At 24.1% G+C, this 20779-nt stretch overlaps 1 protein-coding gene across 4 annotated transcripts in view; it reads left to right on the top strand.

Annotated features, from left to right (window-relative positions):
* The window catches only part of LOC122504526 (unconventional myosin-IXb), a 140849-nt gene extending 121720 nt beyond the window's left edge, over positions 1–19129 (top strand). For all 4 annotated transcript variants that reach the window (XM_043615681.1, XM_043615696.1, XM_043615702.1 and 1 more), the window contains exons 4-17: positions 7687–7858; positions 8485–8657; positions 9209–9368; positions 9574–9690; positions 11655–11890; positions 12479–12668; positions 13253–13530; positions 15241–15430; positions 15539–15710; positions 15842–16053; positions 16236–16498; positions 16687–16959; positions 17096–17195; positions 17358–19129. In XM_043615681.1, coding sequence (XP_043471616.1) covers positions 7687–7858; positions 8485–8657; positions 9209–9368; positions 9574–9690; positions 11655–11890; positions 12479–12668; positions 13253–13530; positions 15241–15430; positions 15539–15710; positions 15842–16053; positions 16236–16498; positions 16687–16959; positions 17096–17195; positions 17358–17515 — 2694 coding nt within the window. In that variant the 3' untranslated portion in view covers positions 17516–19129. The remainder of the gene's footprint in view (positions 1–7686; positions 7859–8484; positions 8658–9208; positions 9369–9573; positions 9691–11654; positions 11891–12478; positions 12669–13252; positions 13531–15240; positions 15431–15538; positions 15711–15841; positions 16054–16235; positions 16499–16686; positions 16960–17095; positions 17196–17357) is intronic.
* Positions 19130–20779: the final 1650 nt, after the last annotated feature.

The following is a 20779-nucleotide window of genomic DNA, read 5'->3' as shown; positions in this document are numbered from 1 at the left end:
AATGAATTTACTATATATATATATATATATATATATATATATATATATATATAAACCTTCACAAAGTGAATTATTTATTATTAATTTTTGCACAATGAAAAATTAAAAAATTGTTCATCAAACAAATATTTCTCTTTGTAAATTTTCTTTTTCATTGTATAAAATATGAATATAAAATTTTTTATTAATATGGAAAACCGTATGGATGATAAAATATAAAACAAACCAGAATTGGAATCAATTTTTTTCTTTGAATATTTGATTTTATTGAATGAATGATTTTAATTCGTTAAAAAAAATGTTTTTTTTTATTAAAATAAAATATTATTCAGAGAAATTCCTTTTTGAAAAGAATAAAACAAAACAAAAAATTTTTTTTGTAATCATCATTCGTTTGGAATAAAAAAAAATTGCTTTGTTGTATGAGTATCGTAAATTTTTTATTTTAGAACTCAAAAATATTGCTTTTTCTAAAAAAATAGAGGAAAAAAAAACTTTTTATATACTTTCACAAAGAGTCACTCATTTCCATGGAAAAGAATTTCAATTGAGTTTTCTCGAAAAAGAGCTAGAAAATCCAATTGTAGGTTGTGTCCGTAAATGTTTTATTCAACAAAACCTTTTGTATGAAAATTTTTGATATTAACCCTTTCGCTACTGTCGCCACATCAGTGTTGTTTAATATTTTTCTAAATTTAAAAAAAAAATATATATATATATATAAAATAAAATTCGCTAACAAATTTTCGCTTTCAGTTTGATAATGTAACCATTATAGATTTAGAAAATCTAAATAGTAAATAAAAAAATTTAATTTAAAAAAACTGACTCTAAATATTCTTTTTCAATTTTTATTGATTTGATTCAAATATACTGCATTTAAAATATTTGATACAAAAAGTCGTTTATACTCAATTAATTAATAATTATTTAACCTACATTGTAATTTTTCATGAATTTTTTCACTTCATTTCTTATTTCTGAAAATAATTAAATTTATTTTCAATATCGAAATTCCAAAAAAAAAATTCCTTAATATTATATTAATTATACTTAACTAGAAAAAGATTTTAATCAAAGCAGTTGCAATTTTCATAAATAGTTATTTGATTTCAGGTTTTATAGTTGATTTTTTGAAAATATCAATTGCTGTGAAAAAATTATTAATAATTAAATATTTATTTTAAAACATTATTTAACAATAAGTTTTAAATACTTTAAATTAAAATTCTGAAAAAATATGTTTTTTTGGTAACTTTAATTCAATTTTTGAAACTTACCTACATGAATTGATAAAAAAATGTTATTAATGAATTATCGAATTTATTATGAAATTTAATAAAATAAAATAATTGAATTTGTTAAAGAATTTCATTAGAATTTGAAAAAAACGAATTCTCGAAGAATTTTAATATTTTAAATGATTAAATAATTGAAAATTTTGAAGAGTCTATAATTTAATTTAAAAAAAAGGTTACACTGAGAGAAATGGATAGTCAGATTTTGATGTTAAAAAGATGATGTTACACGATACTATCATTATGCTACTGCCAACCATCCCAGATGCTAAAAAAAATATAGATATGCTACCCCGTACTACCAAGATGTTACTCCTGATGATATTGATGGTAACGGTGACTATCTAGATAGCTGTCTGTATACGTAGCATTAAAGATGGTCACCCTAACCACAATTATGTTACCCACTACTATAAATTTCTCTCCGTGTATAATTGCAATTTATATTAATTAGTTAATTTTGAAATGATTTAAATTTAAAATTTTGATTAAAAATTTAATATTTTAGTTCTATTTATTGAAGATAATTGAATTTTAATAAACGAGTAATTGACATTTTCTAAAATAATTAAAATTTCTTTCTTTAGAATTTCAATTTTATTAAAAAATTTAACTTTTGAAATAGTTTATTTAAAATTCTTAAGAATTATGTTTGTAAAAATGTTTGAGATTGATTTATTAAAGATAATTGAATTTTTATAAATAATTAATTGCATAGTTTTTTGAAATAATTAAAATTTATAATTTGGCTTAAAAATTAAAGTTTCGAAAAAATTTATTTCGAAATGCTTTAAAATTTGGTTTTTAAAATATTTCAGTTTTAATTTTTCAAAAGAAAATACTTCAGATCTACTTTTTAATGATAATTGAATTTTTATAAAAGAGTAATAAAAATTTCTTTGTTTAAAATTTAAATTTTTGTTTGAAAATTTGAATCTCAATTCAATTTAATTTATTATTATTATTATGTAAATTACAAAACTTTTTCTTTCCAAATATGAATTTTTTCTTGTTTAATAATTTCAAAAATTTTAATAAATTTCTTCTCAAGAATTCAATTATTTACATAAATAATAACATTCTTTGTAAGAATTCAATTATTTTTGTAAACATATACAATTTTTTGTAAAAATTCAATTATTTTCAAAAAAAATTTTAAAAGAATTCAATTTTTTCTTTAATCGATATAAAATAATTTTGAAAAATTCAATTATTTTTGATACAATTCTAAAAAGATTTCATGAAAGAATTCAATTTCTTTTAAATTTGTAATATTTTTCAAAAAAATTCAAATTTTTTCTAAAGTTTTAATAAATCTTTCGAAACAATTCAATTATATTCATATAAATAGTAAAATTCTTTGCAAAAATTCAATTATATTCAAAACAATTTCACGAAAGAATTCAATTTTTTTCTTAATTCGTTATAAAAAATTTCAAAAGATTCAAAATTTTTTGCAAAAATTCCATTATTTTTTAAACTTTTAATAAATCCTTCGAAACAATTTAATTATATTTATAAATAATAAAAATGTTTGCAAAAATTCAATTATTTTCAAAAAAATGTCACGAAAGACATAAATTTTTTTCTTAATTCGTTGTGAAATTATTCAAATGAATTTTCAAGAATTTCAATAAAATTCAATATTTAAGTGTTTAATTTCAATTATTAACAGACACGATTATTTCAAAAACTTTAAAGAAATTGTTCATAAAATTAAATTATTTTTAAGATCTTTAATTAAAATTGTTAAAGAAACTCCATTAATTTTTAAAAAGTTTGAAATTCTTCAAAAAGAGTTTAATTAGAATTATCAAAAATTTTAACATATTTCTTCTTGAGAATTCAATTATTTTCCTAAATAATAAAATTTTTCAAAGAAATTCTATTATTCTCAAAATTTTTTGCAACAATTCGATGATTTTCAATAAATTAATTTTAAAAATGGATATTATTTAAAAAGAAAAATTATTAAAAAAGTTAGGAAACAAAAAAGCAAGCAACAACTTTGAAAAGAAAAACAGACTACTGAAATACGATTATTAATATATATGTAGATTACTTGTCATATTATTTCAGTTCTATTTTCTAAAGGCAATTGGATTTTTATAAAACATATAATTGAATTTTTTTATAAAAATTGAAATTTGATATAAAATTTTATTAAAGATAAAATATTCGATTAGAATGCGTAAAATAAATTTATTTCGCGTATTTAATTTTTATGATCAAGTGCAGAATGTAGAACCAAAATGAATACAATGAGACATGTATATATATAAGAAAGGAGAATTAAAGAAAAAAAAATCTCTGGTATTTTCAAGGAAAGAAATAATGAGGAATTTGTATTTAACACTTTGTATATACGTATATATATATATAATTGCTTTTTCGCTATTCTTTGGAAAGCGAGTTAACGGCACCCTGTCTTTGCAGTGGTTTTGAAGATATAATACAGTGAAGTATATTATGTTGGTTCACATGCAGGTGCGTATAATCAACTTACGGTTCAAAAAGTGGGACCCTGCTGTTTCCTAAGGGGCCCCAAAGCCGCAATGTGGGACCGGTTTTTCTCTCTCAGCACTCACACACGTTTCGATATTCATTCCTTTTTGCCTGTTTTTGTCAGTCCCCTGCTTTTGCTTTCTCTATTGGGCCTCTAATAGTTATGGGGCCTCGTCAAAGCTTGCCGCCTCTTGTTGCTGCTTCTAACACCCACCTCCTCCTTTGATCTCGTATATTCTCTCCTCTCTCTCTCTTTTTCTCTCTCTTTTCTTCACCCAGGGGCGTAAACTCTTATTGAATATATTTAAAATACAAATTCTTTGACCTCTTTATATATTTAGGTTTAAAAAGACACATGTTAACCATTAAATGTTTTTCATTCAATATTTACATTTATCGTTTATGAATTATAGTTTATGAATTGACTGTATGAATTAGATCTGACACGAATATAAGAGGGGAGATGTCAACAAATCTATTTCACAGATGAAAAATAGATCTGAATGGAAAAAAATAGAAGGGAGGTTCTTTTTTTTGTCAATTTAATGGACTACCATTACATAATGGAATTTTTTTGTACAAGGGGCTAAAGGGAATTGTTTTCTTTATTTTCCCTGCTTCCTTGAAATCGAAACGATTATTCAATTCTATTAAAGAAAATATAATATTTTTTTCCAGTAGTGAGAAAAAAATTCGGAATGTAGCAATTTTTTTTTACTGAGAAAAGAAAATTTACTTACTTTATTTTTCGTGACTCAAAATTAGAAGGTAACGTAATGCCTAAAATTTTTCTTTTTTTGATTTTCGCGCCAATTTAGTTCATTAAATTGCCGCCTAGACGGCATGAAAATTCGCTCGTAAACGAAGTGAAGCAAATATAACTTTTTTTGCTACATTTCTTTTTCAACAAAATGTTTATTAGAACTTTCGAATTCCTTCTAATTTTGTTACTAATTCACAGATTTTTCAAAAGAATATTAAATTGAGACAAAAAAGGTATTTGATATCCTTAGAAAAATTGTTAACAATTCTAATAAATTACGAAGTAAATTGATCTAAAAGAAAAAAGAAAGTTAACTCGAAAATTATTAACAATAATTGACACTATTTGTTAGAAATATAAAAATATGTAAATTTATTCAAAAATAATTATATTTACATAAATAAAATGTACAGTTTTCAAAAATAATATTAAAAATATAAAAATTTTTTATATATTTATTTTATTTATTTTTATTTTTTTTTATTTTTTATTTATTTTTTAGTTTTTTTATATAGATTTTTATCAACATTTCTGAAGATATAATTAAATTTTTGCGAAGAATATTATAATCCTTATAATTAACATTTTTTTTTAATTATTGAATTCTTTCGAGAAATTTTATTACAATTTTTTTAAAAAATTAAGTTCTTTCGAGAAATTTTATGAATAATTGTGAAAATAATTAAAACCTTGGTAAGAATTTTATTAAAATTGTATTATAAAAAAAATTAGTTCTTTTAATTAATTTTACCACAATTTTTTCTAAATAATTGAATTTGTGTGAAAATTTTATTATTTATGAAAATAAATTATTCTTTTAATGTATTCAATAAAATTTTTTTCTTGTAAAGAATTTTATTGAAATGTTTCAGAATTTAAAAATCAAAAATAAAATTTTTGTGAAAATTTCATTAAAATTCTTTAAAATAATTAAATTCCTGTGAAAATTTTTACTGCTTATAAAAATAATTCAATTCTTATAAATAATTTTATCAAATTTTTTCAAATTAATTGAATTTCTGCGAAGAATTTTATTAAAATAATAATAATAATAATTAAATTCCTGCGAATAATTTGAGAAATTATGAGAATAATAGAAATCTTGCTAAGAATTTAAATAAAATTTTCGAAAATAATTGGATTTTCTTAAGGAATTCAATTAAAACTGTATTGAAAATATTTTAATTCTTAAAATTTTTTCAAATAATTGAATTTCTGGGAAGAATTTTATCTTTTAGGATTAAATTCCTGCGTAGAATTTTATTATTTCTGAAAATAATTCAATTAAAAAAATTTCTAATAAAAATTTTTCAAAATATTTGAATTTCTACGAAGAATTTTATTAAAATAATAATTATTAAGTCTCTGTGAATAATTTCATAAATTATGAAAATAATTGAAATTTTGCTAAGAATTTAATTGCAATTTTAAAAAATAATTGAATTCTTTCCGGGAATTGTATTAAAACTGTTTTAAACTGTTTTTTTTTTTTATTAAAATTGTATTTAAAATAAGTGATTCTTTTAAATAATTTCACTAAAATTTTTTCTAAATAATTGAATTTCTGTGAAGAATTTTATTGAAATGTTTTAGAATTTAAAAATTAAAAATAAAATTTTTGTGTAGAATTCTATTAAAATTCTTGAAATTTGTTAAATTCCTGCGAAGATTTTTACTAATTATGAAAATTATACGTTTCTTATAAATAAAATTATCAAAATTTTTCAAATTAATTGAATTTCTGCGTAGAATTTTATTAAAATAATAATAATAATTATATCCCTGCGAATAATTTGATAAAAATTATGAAAATAATAGAAATCTTGCTAAGAATTTAAATAAAATTTCCGAAAATAATTGGATTTTTTTGAGGAATTCATTTAAAATTGTATGGAAAATATTTTAATTCTCATAAAGAATTTATTAAAAATTTTTCCAAATAATTTAATTTCTGAGAAGAATTTTATTTTTTAGGATTAAGTCCCCGCGTAGAATTTTATTAATTCTGCAAATAATTCAATTCTTATAAATAAATTTATGAAATTTTTTCAAAATAATTGAATTTCTGCAAAAAAATTTTATAAAAATAATAATTATTAAATTCCTGTGAATAATTTTATAAATTATGAAAATAATTGAAATCTTGCTAAGAATTTAATTACAATTTTCAAAAATAATTGTATTTTTTCCGGGAATTGTATTAAGACTCTTAACAATATTCTAATAAATTCTGATGTAATTAATACAAGGGAAAAATGAAAGTTAACACAAAAATTAATAACAATAATTGACACTATTTGTTAGAAATATAAAAATATGTAAATTTATTCAAAAATCATTTTTTTTTCTTGAAAGAAAATTATTAGTCCATTTTTGTTTCGTAAGAACTAAGAATCATCTCTATATGTATATATGTGGAGAAAAGGATTGATGGAGGACAAAAAAAAATGTTGAATCACTTTTGGAATCTTTTAAAAGTCAGTCTGATGTGTGTCTATTTGATTTTAAATGCGTCGAGTCACACGCCGATGCGATGCTTCTTTTATTCTCTTTTACTCTCGACAGCATATATATATATATATGATACAAGCGAGATATCAATTTACAAAACTAGCAGACCCACAAAATATCCTAATTGAGCTCTTACACGGACAATTTCTCATGTATATCATTTTCCTTTGTCGCATTAAAATGTCGTTAGGTATTTATATTTTTTATTTAATTTTTATCATTATATATTATATATTAAGTATTTTATATTGTTATCTACTTTTTATTATAAGTACTTTATTATTTATTTTATTTTAATTGATTGAATTATAACATTTATTTTTTATTAAGTATATATTTATATTTATCAATTTTAATTTTTTCATGAATTTTATTTATTTATGAAAATAATAATATTTATTGAACATTTGGCCTATTGGTCCAGAAGTTGACTTTATTTACATTATTATTTGTTTATAAATAAAATTATCAAGCGCATAAAAATATAAAATAGTTTAAATATTAAAAATTTTTAATGAGAAGTGTAATTTTTGTAATAAATTGAGATTTATGTTTTCTTTTCTTTGAAATGAAAAAGAAGTAATAGATTATAATTTTATCTGATTTCAGACGAATGTTGGTCCAATTCTCGTTTGCATTAATCCCTACACGGATGTTGGGAATCCCTTGACTCTGACGAGTACAAGGGCTGTGCCATTGGCGCCCCAGTTAAATAGGGTTGTTCAAGAGGCCGTAAGGCAGCAATCAGAAACTGGTTATCCTCAGGCAATCATTCTCTCAGGTAAATGTCCGATGATACTGTTAACAAATTCTCATTAAATTTTAATTCTTTCAAGTAAAAATCCATGTACAGAAATATTCAACTTAACTTAATGAATTTTTTTTGGAAAAAATAATTTTATTTTCTATCTGACGTCTGGGTATATAATTTTCCAGAAATTGAAAATATAAAAAATAACGACAATTAGATAAAATTATTAATTAATGAAAATAAAATTAACACCGTTTTCATAAAAGTAGAAAATTGATAATAAATCGTTTCAAATTGATACCAAAAATTTAGATCAATTTTTGATTCGATCCACATTTTTGGTATCAATTCGTTTGCAATTTGTTTTAAGTCAAGTGATTTAAAATTTAAAATACAAATTACTATTTTTTAAAAATAAAATTAATTAAAATCTACGAAATTATTAATTATTAATTATTAATATTAATAAAAATACAAATAATTAAAATGTAGACGTATAAAATTTAAAATATAACAAACGACAGAAAAATAATGTATTTTTGATTAATGAGATATTTTCCATATGGAAATAAATAAATAGAAAATAACTTTTAAGAAAAAATGAAGTTTCGCATTTTTTTTTTTTTTTTAATAAAAAATGTTTATTCCACTTTCAGGAACCAGTGGTTCGGGTAAAACTTATGCCTCTATGTTATTACTGAGGCAACTTTTCGACGTTGCTGGTGGTGGTCCTGAAACTGACGCTTTTAAACATTTGGCTGCTGCTTTCACTGTTCTCAGATCTTTAGGTTCTGCCAAGACTGCCACGAATTCTGAAAGTTCACGAATCGTGAGTTCATGGAATTTTTTTTTATTTTATTCCTTCCTTAAGGGCATGTGTTTATGTGCTACCAGTTAATTTTTATTAAAATATTTCCGTGAAATATCTCGGCCATAATTTGACACATTATCAACAAAAATATTGTGAATTTTTTAAATTGAAAATCTCCACGAACAAACTAAATTGATTCCATGTAAAGTAAATTCATGAAAGAGGAAATTTTTTTTTATTAATTTTATTATCTAATTTAAATAATTAATTTATTCATTAATTTATTTTATTTATTTACTTGTTTAAGAATTTAATTTCATTTATTTTATCTACTCAGTCAAAATTTCTTATTTGTTCCCTTTTGATATCAAAATTGATTAAAACAATTTTTTTAATAACTCAAATTAGAAGCACTTGTTGGTAACATATTTATCACAATAAAATGTGTGGGAAATATTTCTAAAATATTATGTATCTAAAATCAAAAACGAGAAAAATGGTAGTAAATTACACTTTAATTATAGTTATTAATTTATTTGTTAAACGATTCTTTTAAAAAAATTTTCCAGGGACATTTTATAGAAGTGCAGGTAACAGATGGGGCCCTTTACAGAACGAAAATTCACTGTTACTTTTTGGACCAAACGAGGGTCATTCGGCCACTGGCAGATGAGAAAAATTATCACATTTTCTATCAAATGTTAGCTGGTCTCTCGCATGATGAACGAGGTAAAAAAAATGATGACGATAATAAGCACTCTCTTGGGCTCTTTATATACTGTTTTTAGAGTCGTTAATTCTGAGAGAGAAAAAATTTTAACGTTAACGGTATTATTATAAATAATAACTCATTATCATCCAAACATTGATATTAAAAAAAAATCTCCTAATTGAGAATAATTAACTTTATATATACGATTTTAAATTTTTCCAGTTAAACTAAATTTGGAGGGATATAATTTGAAAAATTTGAGGTATCTCCAGCAAGGCGACACGAGACAAGATGAGACTGAGGACGCTGTTAGATTTCAGGCATGGAAAGCGTGTTTGGGTGAGAAAAAAATTAATTTTTTTTCTTCTTTTCCTATTTTTTAATAATTTTTTTAATAATTGTTGAATTCTGTATTCTTAATTTTTTTTATTATTTTTCTTTTTAATGTTTTGAACTTTAAAAGCAAGGAAATTCTAATTTGATCCTTTGAGGATTGAAAAGTAACAAAAAATTAATTTAACAAAATTATTTTCAATTTATAATATTTCTTTTATGTTACTTCTTTCATAATTTTGAATCTGAAATAATTGAATTCTTATTAAAGAAATTAATCAAAATTTTTCAAAATAATTAAATTTCTAGCGAAAAATTTAATTAAAATCTTTAAAAATAAATTAATTCTTACGAGAAATTTCATGAAAATAATATTAAAAAGTTTTCAATTCTTGTAAAGATTTTAATTAACATTTTTGAAAATAATTTAATTCTGCGAAGAATGTTTTATACCGTTATAATTAACATTTTTTTTAAAATACTTGAATTTTTTCGAGAAATTTTATTATAATTTTCTTTAAATAATATTGAGTTCTTCAAGAAATGTTATTAATTATGAAAATAATTTAAACCTTGGTAAGAATTTTACGAAAATTTTTTCTAAATAATTGAATTTCTGAGAAGAATTTTAATTATTTAGGAAAATAATTATTTTTTTAAAGTATTCAATTAAATTTTTTTTTATAAGGAATTTTATTGAAATTTTTCAGAATTAAAAAATCAAAAATTACTGTGAATAATTTTATAAATCATAAAAATAATTGGAATCTTGTTAAGAATTTAAACAAAATTTTCGAAAATAATTGAATTTCTGCGAAAAATTTTATTCTTTAGGATTAAATTCCTGCGTAAAATTTTATTATTTCTGAAAATAATTCAATACTAAAAATATTTCTACTAAAAATTTGTCAAAATAATTGAATTTCTGCGAAGAATTTTATAAAAATAATAATAATTAAATACCTGCGAACAATTGTTATAAATTATGAAAATAATAGAAATCTTGCTAAGAGTTTAAACAAAATTTTCAAAAATAATTGGATTTTTTTGAGGAATTCATTTAAAATTGTATGGAAAATATTTTAATTCTCATAAAGAATTTATTAAAAATTTTTCAAAATAATAATAATAATTAAAGTTCTGTGAATAATTTTATAAATTATGAAAATAATTGAAATCTTGATAAGAATTTAATTAAAAATTTCTAAAATACTTGAATTTTTTCCGGCAATCGTATTTAAATTGTATTGAAAATATTTTAATTTTTAGAAAAAATTTAATCAAAATTTTTCTAAAAAAAATTCAATTTTTTCCAAGAATTTTGTCAAATTTTCAAAAATAATTAAAATCTTTTGAGAAATATTATTGAAATTCTATTGGAAATAATTGAATTTCTGCGATGAATTTTATTAAAGTTTGATGAAAACAATAAATCATTATAATTAATTAGGAAATTAGGTAATAATCTAATAATTAAATTTATTTTATATTTTGAATCTGAAATTATTCCAAAATTGAAATTAATATTTAATAATCATAAATTTTTTTAATTTGCATATAATAATAATAAATGAAATAAAAAAAGAAAATTGAAAAAAATTGCAGGAAAAACAAAATTGATAATAGGAAAGATAAGAGAAAAGTAAACCTGTGATAATAAAACAAGAAATTTGTGAAAAATTGTAGGAAAAGCAGATTTACCTTTTTCTTAGTGATATAAATAATAAATGTATAGAAAATAAAAAAATAAGTTGAAAAATCGGAGAAAAAATAAAATTGATAACAGTGAAGACAAGAGGAAAGTTAATGCCTGCTATGATAAAAGAAGAAAAGTAGAAAAGATTGTAGGAAAAGTAAAATTGATATTAGTCAAGATAAAACAAGAGAAAATACCTGTGATAATTAGTAGAGTAGGGCGTGCATTGAGGGATGATAATAATAAATAAAAAAATAAAATATGTAAATTTCAGGAGTACTAGGAATTCCATTTTTGGATGTGGTTCGAGTATTAGCAGCTGTTCTGATTCTTGGAAACGTGGGGTTTACTGATGGCCCTGGAGTGGAGGTTGGAGTGATCGGAGAGAATGAGTTGGCATCTGTGGCGGCACTTTTAGGTGTTCCTCCGCCAGCTTTGTTGAGAGGACTCACCTCCAGGACCCATAATGCCCGTGGACAGCTTGTCAAGTCGGTCTGCGATGCCAATATGGTAATCACTATTACTATTCATCGTCAAAGCGAAATAAAGCCAACATTTATACATATATTCATATACAACATCTCACGACTATTAATATTTTACTCTCTTCAAATTTCAAGCGTCCATCGATTTTTCTTCGATTCGTTAGGAAATATCTAATATAATTTATTTATTAATTTAATTCAATTGATTTGAAAATTGAATTATTTAATTCCGTTTGAATTAATAGAATTCATTTAGTTTCTAATTCAATTAATTTACTTACTCAAATTCGTAATCGTAAAGTTATACTCGTGCAAATCAGTGAAATTCATTTTTTTCTCCTATAAATTAAATTTTTATTACAATAATTTTACGTCATTATAAAAAAAAATTAATTGTAGAATTTCTAAATGTAAAATTTAAGTGTTTAATTTTTAATTAAATTTGTTAAACAATTAATTCGTATTTGACGATAAAATAGATTTTCTGTTAAAATGAAAATAAAAAGTACTGACACATATTGAAATTTTGGCAAATTTTGTTCTTCTTTTTTTTTGCATCGTTCGTTTTCGAAAGTTCGGAAAATTTATGTTTCTTGTTTATTTTTTTGTTCAGTCGAATATGACGAGAGATTCGTTGGCAAAGGCACTTTATTGTCGAACTGTCGCCACTATTGTTCGAAGGGCGAATAGTTTAAAGAGACTCGGTTCCACGCTCGGAACTCTTTCTTCCGATTCGAACGAGTCTGTTCATAATCAAGCCGAAGTCACCAGCCAGCATGCCTCCACTATTGGAAGTTCAGCAGGTAATTAAAACAAAAAAAAAAAAAAATGAAAAAACAGAAAAATTTCCAGAAGAAGAAAAATAAATCCAAAAATTCCCTTTGGACCAAAAAAAAATGCCTTTTATTATCTATTACTCATTAGTAATAAAATCGATATAATTATTTATTTATTAATTGATTGTTATTCATAACTTTTAATTTTTCTTATCTTTAATATTTTTATCGAATTTTATTAATTATTATTATTGAGAACTGCTTTAGAACCAAAAATGAAAATAGAAGAGTTCAAAAGCGGAGGAGGAAAAAAAAATTTGATAAAATAAAACAAATTGGTAATTTTTTCACCAATTTGTTTTATTTTATCAAAATTCTTTTTTTAAAATTGAATTAAAAAAAAATTGTATAAAAAAATTGTATAAAAAAATTGTATAGAAAAATTGTATAAATAATTGTAAAAAAAAGAAAATTTTGATAAAAAAATTAAGTAAAATGCAAAAAGTTATGAGAGGAAAATATTGAAAATTGGAAATATTTGTAGGATATTGGAGAGAGATGGGAAATTTTTACAAAAATAAGTAATGAATAATTGGAAAATTGTTTTCAAGGTGGAACTGGTTCGCGAAGTATGACTGCTTTAAATAATGCAGTTAGACATGCAACAGATGGTTTCATTGGCATCCTAGACATGTTTGGATTCGAGGATCCAAAACCAAGTCAACTCGAGCATTTATGTATAAATCTTTGCGCCGAAACAATGCAGCATTTTTACAATACTCACATTTTCAAAAGCTCCATCGAAAGTTGTCGAGATGAGGGCATTCATTGTGATGTTGAAGTTGATTATGTCGATAATGTCCCCTGCATTGATCTTATTTCCTCTTTGGTGAGTTCGAAATATAATCTCGATTATTAATAACGATTTATTGTCTGCTTTTATTTTCTATCTCTAATTTGTCTGTATTTTTTTGCCTCTGATTTGTTTGTAGTTTTTGGTCTTTAATTTGTCTTTGTCTTTCACTTGCTTTTGTCTTTATTTCTTCTCTTTAATTTCTTTGCCTTTCGTTTGTCTTATTTTTTTGTCTCTAATTTGTCTTTATTTTCTTTCCTTTAATTTGTCTTAATTTTTGTCTTCAATTTGTCTTATTTTTTTGTCTTTAATTTGTTTTTATTTTCTTGTCTGTAATTTGTTTTTGTCTTTATTTTTTGTTTTTAATTTGTCTTTAATTTTTTTGCCTTTAATTTGTCTCATTTTTTTGTCTCTAATTTGTCTTTATTTTCTTTCCTTTAATTTGTCTTAATTTTTGTCTTTAATTTCTTATTTTTTTGTCTCTAATTTGTTTTTATTTTCTTGTCTGTAATTTTTGTTTGTTTTTATTTCTTGTCTTTAATTTGACTTTAATTTTTTTGCCTTTATTTGTCTTATTTTTTTGTCTCTAATTTGTCTTTATTTTCTTGCCTTTAATTTGAATTTATTTTTTGTTTTTAATTTGTCTTTAATTTCCTGTATTATTTAATTTGTTCTCGTCTTTCATTTGTCTTCATCTTTTTTTGTTTTTATTTTTTATCTTTAATTTGTCTTTAATTTTTTGCCATAATTTGTTTTATTTTTTGCCCCTAATTTGTCTTTATTTTCTTGTCTGAAATTTATTTTTGCCTTTATTATTTGTCTCTAATTTGTCTTTATTTTCTTGTCTGTAATTTATTTTTGTCTTTATTTTTTCTCTTTAATTTCTTTGCCTTTAGTTTGTCTTCTTTCTTTGTCTTTAATTTGTCTTTATTTTTTGTTTTTAATTTGTCTTTAATTTCTTGCCTTTAATTTGACTTTACTTTTTGTTTTTAATTTGTCTTTATTTTCTTGTCTGTAATTTATTTTGTCTTTTTTTTACCTTTAATTTGTCTTTAATTTCTTTGTCTTTAATTTGTTTTATTTTTTTGTCTCTAAATTCTATTTATTTTCTTGCCATTAATTTGTCTTTATTTTTTGTTTTTAATTTGTGTTTATTTTCTTGTCTGTAATTTGTTTCTGTCTTTACTTTTTGTTTTTAATTTGTCTTTATTTTCTTGTCTGTAATTTGTTTTTGTACGTATTTTTTGTGTTTAAATTGTCTTTATTTTCTTGTCAGTAATTAGTTTTTATTTTTTTTTTTAATTTGTCTTTAATTTATTTGCTTTTGATTTGTCTTATTTTTTTGTCTCTAATTTGTCTTTATTTGTCTTAATTTTGGTCTTATTTTTTTGTCTCTAATTTGTTTTTATTTTCTTGTCTGTAATTTGTTTTTGTCTTTATTTTTTGTTTTTAATTTGTCTTTTATTTTTTGCCTTTAATTTGTCTTATTTTTTGTCTCTAATTTGTTTTTATTTTCTTGTCTGTAATTTGTTTTTGTCTTTATTTTTTGTTTTTAATTTTTTTAAAATTTGTTTGCCTTTAATTTGTCTCTAAATTGTCTTTATTTTCATTCCTTTAATTTGTCCTAATTTTTGTCCTTAATTTGTTTTTATTTTTTTGTAATCATTTTTCGTCTTCCTTTTTTATTTCTTTTTGGTCCTTGCTTTTTTGTCTTTAAATTATTTTTTCTTTAAATTGTATTATCAGAGAACTGGTCTCTTGAGCATGCTCGATGTTGAATGCTCAATACGAGGAACAGCAGAGAGTTACGTGGCAAAGGTAAAGGTGCAACACAAGCAAAATCCAAGGCTTTTTGAACCAAGGGCTGTTGACTGTCGATCATTTGGAATCCAACATTTTGCTGGAAGAGTCACGTACGATGCTTCTGATTTTCTAGGTAAAATTCATTAAGTATTCTTTTAAATATTCTGCATTTTTCCTTTCCATTTGCGTAGTTGAAAGAAGAAGAAGAAAAAATTCAAATTTCTAACTTCTTTTTCTTTAGATACAAATAAAGATGTGGTGCCTGATGATTTAGTGGCAGTATTTTATAAACACACGTGTAATTTTGGTTTTGCGACACATCTCTTTGGAAGTGAATTGAAAGCACTTTATGCAAGTGATACAGTTCCGCGAGGAGTGAGCTTTAGAATATCTCCCACCTCACACACGGATCTGTAAGTTTTTTTTTTGATAATAAAAATTTTCATAAAATATTTTGATAAAAACAAATAATAGAAAATAATTTGTAAATTAGTGAATTTTGAGGTAAAAAAGTGTGAAATAAGTTTGAAATAAACTTTTGCAGCTTGAATGGCGATGAGCCCATTTCAACATTGACTCAGGATTTTCACACACGACTGGATAATCTTTTGAGGACTTTGGTGCATGCAAGACCTCATTTCGTTCGGTGCATAAGGAGTAATGCTTCAGAGACGCCAATGCATTTGGATAGAGGAGTCGCTATGCGCCAAATTAGATCTCTTCAAGTTCTCGAGACTGTAAATTTAATGGCAGGAGGTAAATGAATGTAACAGTTATTCAACTCGAATTCTCGTGTAATTTTTGCTTTTTCTCGCACAACTATACTTAATTACAGCGAAAAATTTTTTATTTCCATTCTAAATTGACAATTTCAAAAAGGTATTATTTAATTTAATTTTGCCGAAAATAAATTTTGCGAAATTTAATTAATTTTCCAGGATATCCTCATAGAATGAGGTTCAAGGCATTCAACGCAAGGTATAGACTGATTGCGCCCTTCAAACAATTACGAAGGGCCGAGGACCAAGCGGTTGAAGATACAAAATTAATTTTACAAAATGCCCAACAAATGAAGAGTAAATTCGGCGCAAGTACGAGTTGGGCTCTTGGCAAGCGGCACATTTTCCTCAGCGAGGGTATTCGACAGCAATTGGAAAATCTCCGATCTGAGACGAGAAGGAAAGCCGCCACTAATATTCAGGTGAGAATAATTATTATCAAAATTTAAATTATTCATTTGATATTTATTATTTAATATTCTTATCGTCTTTTTAACCTATTTTCACATTCCCTTTTTTATTCGGAAAGTATTATTCTAATTGTTGATTTTGTTTGACTAATTCAAATGTGGATGAATGTTTTGAAAAATATATTTTTCTATTATTTTAGGCTACGTGGAGAGGTTGGCGGGTGCGTAGACGATGGCCCGTTCGAAGAACAAATATGACTCTAGTGTCGAGTTTGGGTCAGAAGAAAAATTCTCAACCGCCATCGAGTAATACTGGCACTATTCAAAGAAATGTGACTCTTGGTTCTGTTACCGGAAATGGAATTCGTCCGAGACCGCAACCTATCACGGGAACACCACCACCTGATCCTTCAGAAAAATGTGCTGATCAGAAAATGATTCAGCAGACTTGTACTCTCTTTGGATTGGATTTGGTAAATTTTTTCTTTTTCTCTCTCTCTCTCTCTCTGTTTTTTTTTCTTTCAGATTTTCAAAAATCTATAATATTTGTAAGGAAAAATTTTTATACTAATTACTAAATTGGAAAATGTGTGTGGAATTATTTTTCAGGAACGTCCTCCACCTGTTCCGCCCAGTCGATCTTATACTGTTACTGGAAATACGAAACTTGGATATCCCCAGACGAGAGTAATGAAGACCCCATTTCCTGGTAAATATTAATTACATTATTTGATTATTTAATCATTCAAAAAATATTATTTATTAAATTAATTTTAAAAATTTTGTAAAGTATTTTCAAAAGACTAAAATTTCTTACCTTGTCAAAAAATGATTTTTCTTTAACGTAGAGAATTTTGCTTTCCTCTTCTAGAAGGAGGTGAAGGTGAGGTCGTTCTTTTGAAAGGTGAGACAGTTCTTGTGGTTGGAGCTTCCTCGAGACGTGGCCACTTACTTGTCGAACATAACAACATTACGTTACACGTGCCTTACCAGTTCATGGAATTGAAACCATGCAACATTAATGTTTAAGTGTTATTTATTTTTCTCTTCTTCAAACTTCAAACAATTTCCAATTTATGTAAAAAAAGAAAACAAGGAAGTTAAACATTCTTTTTCAAGGTATCTTTCACGATACTCTCCGGTGTAAGTATTAATTCTCTCTCTTCTTCATCTTCTCATTTTTGCTGCCGATGAATTGCCATATAAAATAGTTTTTATATAAGGTAATCGTCATATATTGATATTCGTCCTGAATTCAAAAATTAGGATAAAAAAGAAATTTATATTATAAAACGCTCAGGTAATTGATTGAAAATCTTTTTTTTGTATTTTGATTTGTTTTATTATTTTTTAAAAAAAGTCCTTTGTTGTAAAAAAGTCCTTCTCGCTCAAAACCCAAGTTTTTGTCTTCCATTTTTATGTAAGTAGCTTTAAGTAGACTTTAAGTATATAGATTATAAAAAAAATAGGGAGAAATCACAATAATCGTGGAAAAATATCATTTTTATATTTTTGTTATTTCTATATAGGGGAATGTCAATTTGTATATATTGACATGTTGTTTTTAGATTGTGATTTTATTCCAGAAATTGAACTGAATTGAGAAATTGGATAGACAGATTATAACGGAGAATGCCAATAACATTCCTTAGATTAAAATATACCGGTGATGTGTATTTAGTGGGTGCTACAATGGATTTTTGTATTATTTTTTTTTCCTTTGTATTATTATTACTATTCAGTTTTTTAAAATACGTTCTTTTCAATCTTTCCTATTGGTTTTCGATTTTTTTCTCTTTTTTTTATTTGTTTCGATTCAATATAATTTCTGTTTTTTATATTTTGAATTTTAGATATAAAAAGATTTTCATGAATTGAAAAATCTTTTCTTTTCATTAAAAATTGATAATTGTGGAATTTTGCCTGAAGGGTATTAACTACTAACAGTATTCTCGTCTGTCATTGAATTCTTAGTGCCAACTAGAGAGAAATTTAATGAATAATTTATATACGTACGGACACAGTAATTTTTTTTTCGTATCATTATATCATTTACAAAGTACCATCGAAGTAATTATAATTTTTTTTTATAATTATATTATACGAAGGTGAAGGTGAAGGATTTGTAGATACGTGCATTCGACTAATTTTCTAGGCAAATCCTGTTCCTCCCTCTTTCTCTCTCTCTATCTCTCACTCATATTTTGAATGCATTATTACTCTGAGAAGTAATGTATTTGCGCTTTCAAGGGCTTTGTAAAGCTCAAGAGATTATTTGTACATACAAAATGCACGATACGTGTTACCTACATTCGTCGAAACATTATATTTCCAATGCGAGCAAATTTATATTAAAGCGAATTTTACTTGATTCTGTGAATTCAAAACAAACAGTTGGAAGTAAATTGTACTTCGACTTTGAAAAGTTTCTAAATGCAGATGTAAAATATTCCCTGCTTTGCGGTTTATTTCAAATTAGCGGTGGAATAATATTGAGTGAAATAGATTTCGCTAAAATGAAATCTTGTTCATGGAATTTTGATTTTGGATAAAAGATTTTTGGATTGCTCTGATTATTCTGAATCACTTGTAAATAAATGATAATCATCTATTATTGGTCAATATATATATTTTAAGATTTAATGAAATTGTTATTTTCTTTTCCCACATTAGGAAAATTTCCCATTGTATTTATTTTTATTTGTACTTTTTATTTTCAAATTTCAATGTTTGTAATTTTTACTTTCAATTGATAATTTTTGAAATATTTAGTTGATTATTTTTAATAATATTGTAATTGATTATATTGATTTGTAATTTTTTTTGCAGCTCCAAATTCAATTTTCGAAATGCAAGACTTTTGATTATCGAGTTTCAAATTGAAGCAATTTGATCTCTTCTCTTTGGAGTTTGTCGTAAACTGAGGAAATAGCTGATCTGAAGTTTTACAGATATAGATGTATATGTATATATAGGAGAGGAATTGGAGTTTGGTGCAGTGATGCGAGTGACTCGCGACAAATAGCAGAGGCGAGAGTGAAATGTTAAGTCAAGCCCAGTTTTCGCATATGGGAGCCACTCGACTTGAAGGAGAGACTTTTCAAACGTTTTAGACGTTTGCGACGAGAGACGAGTGAAGTCAAAGGCGGAAGAAGTCGCGGCGCCGTGTGTATGTGTCTTCCCTCGAGTGCGACGATACCGAGACCGTAAAACGGAAATGATGAAATTACGAGCGGTAGTACGAAGTTATAAGCACGCCTATTTCATCCTCTGCCATCGTCGTCATCCTCTTCGTGAGGAAGAGCGGAACATTCGCTTCCTCTAGCCGCGAGCGGAAGACAACGTACGCCGCTTTCACATTATTATTATTAGAAGATAACGTGGATTATATTTTTGAGACGCGGTGTATATTTTTTTTTATGAGGGAGAAGAAAAGAATATTGCGAATAGTCAATGAGAACAAAACACTAATGAGAATTCGTTTAATTAATATTATTATTCATCGGATTCGAAAGATTTTTTTTTTCCTAAATCGTTAAATTTGTTTCCATATTTGCGTCGAATTTTAATTGAAGTTCAAAATTAAAATTAATTACAATTAAATTTTGAACATCAATTACAATTGATATAATACTCGAAAGACATCAGAGCTCGAACTAAGTCCGTAAATCCCGTAAAGTAATAAAATTCTTCGCAAAAAATTCAATTATGTTCAAAAATTTTTTTAATTCTCGTCAAATTTTCAATTACCTATCTTTATAAATAATAAAATTCTTCTCCGAAATTCAATTATTTTCAAAAATTTAAAAAAAAATTCTTGTGAAACATTCAACTATTTTCAGAAATAATAAAATTTTTACAGGGATTAAATTATTTTCGTAAATAATAAAATTCTTTTTAGAAATTCAATTATTTTCTTTTTCATAAATAATAAAACTCATTGCAGAATTTCAATTATTTTTAATCTACAATAAATTTTAATTAAATTCCTTGAAAAATGTAATTATTCTTAAAAATTTTATTAAAATTCATCGAAAGAATTCAATTATTTAAAAATTTGTTGATGAAATCATTTATGAGATTTGAATTTAAAGAAATATTGAATTATTCAATAAATTATTTTTTTACAATACAAATTATTGCAAGAATTTAATTATGTTCAAAAATAATAAAATTTTTCTTAGGGACTCAAATATTTGCACAAATAATAAAACTTTTCGTAGAATTTCAATTATTTTTATTACAATTTTAAACAGATTTCTTGAAAAATATAATTTATATTTCTTTAAATTT

The sequence above is a fragment of the Leptopilina heterotoma genome, unplaced genomic scaffold (assembly GCF_015476425.1).
Source record: "Leptopilina heterotoma isolate Lh14 unplaced genomic scaffold, ASM1547642v1 Lhet_111, whole genome shotgun sequence".
Taxonomy (NCBI): domain Eukaryota; kingdom Metazoa; phylum Arthropoda; class Insecta; order Hymenoptera; family Figitidae; genus Leptopilina; species Leptopilina heterotoma.
The sequence above is the reverse complement of the archived record's forward strand: the minus strand, read 5'-3'. Positions and strand labels throughout refer to the sequence as shown.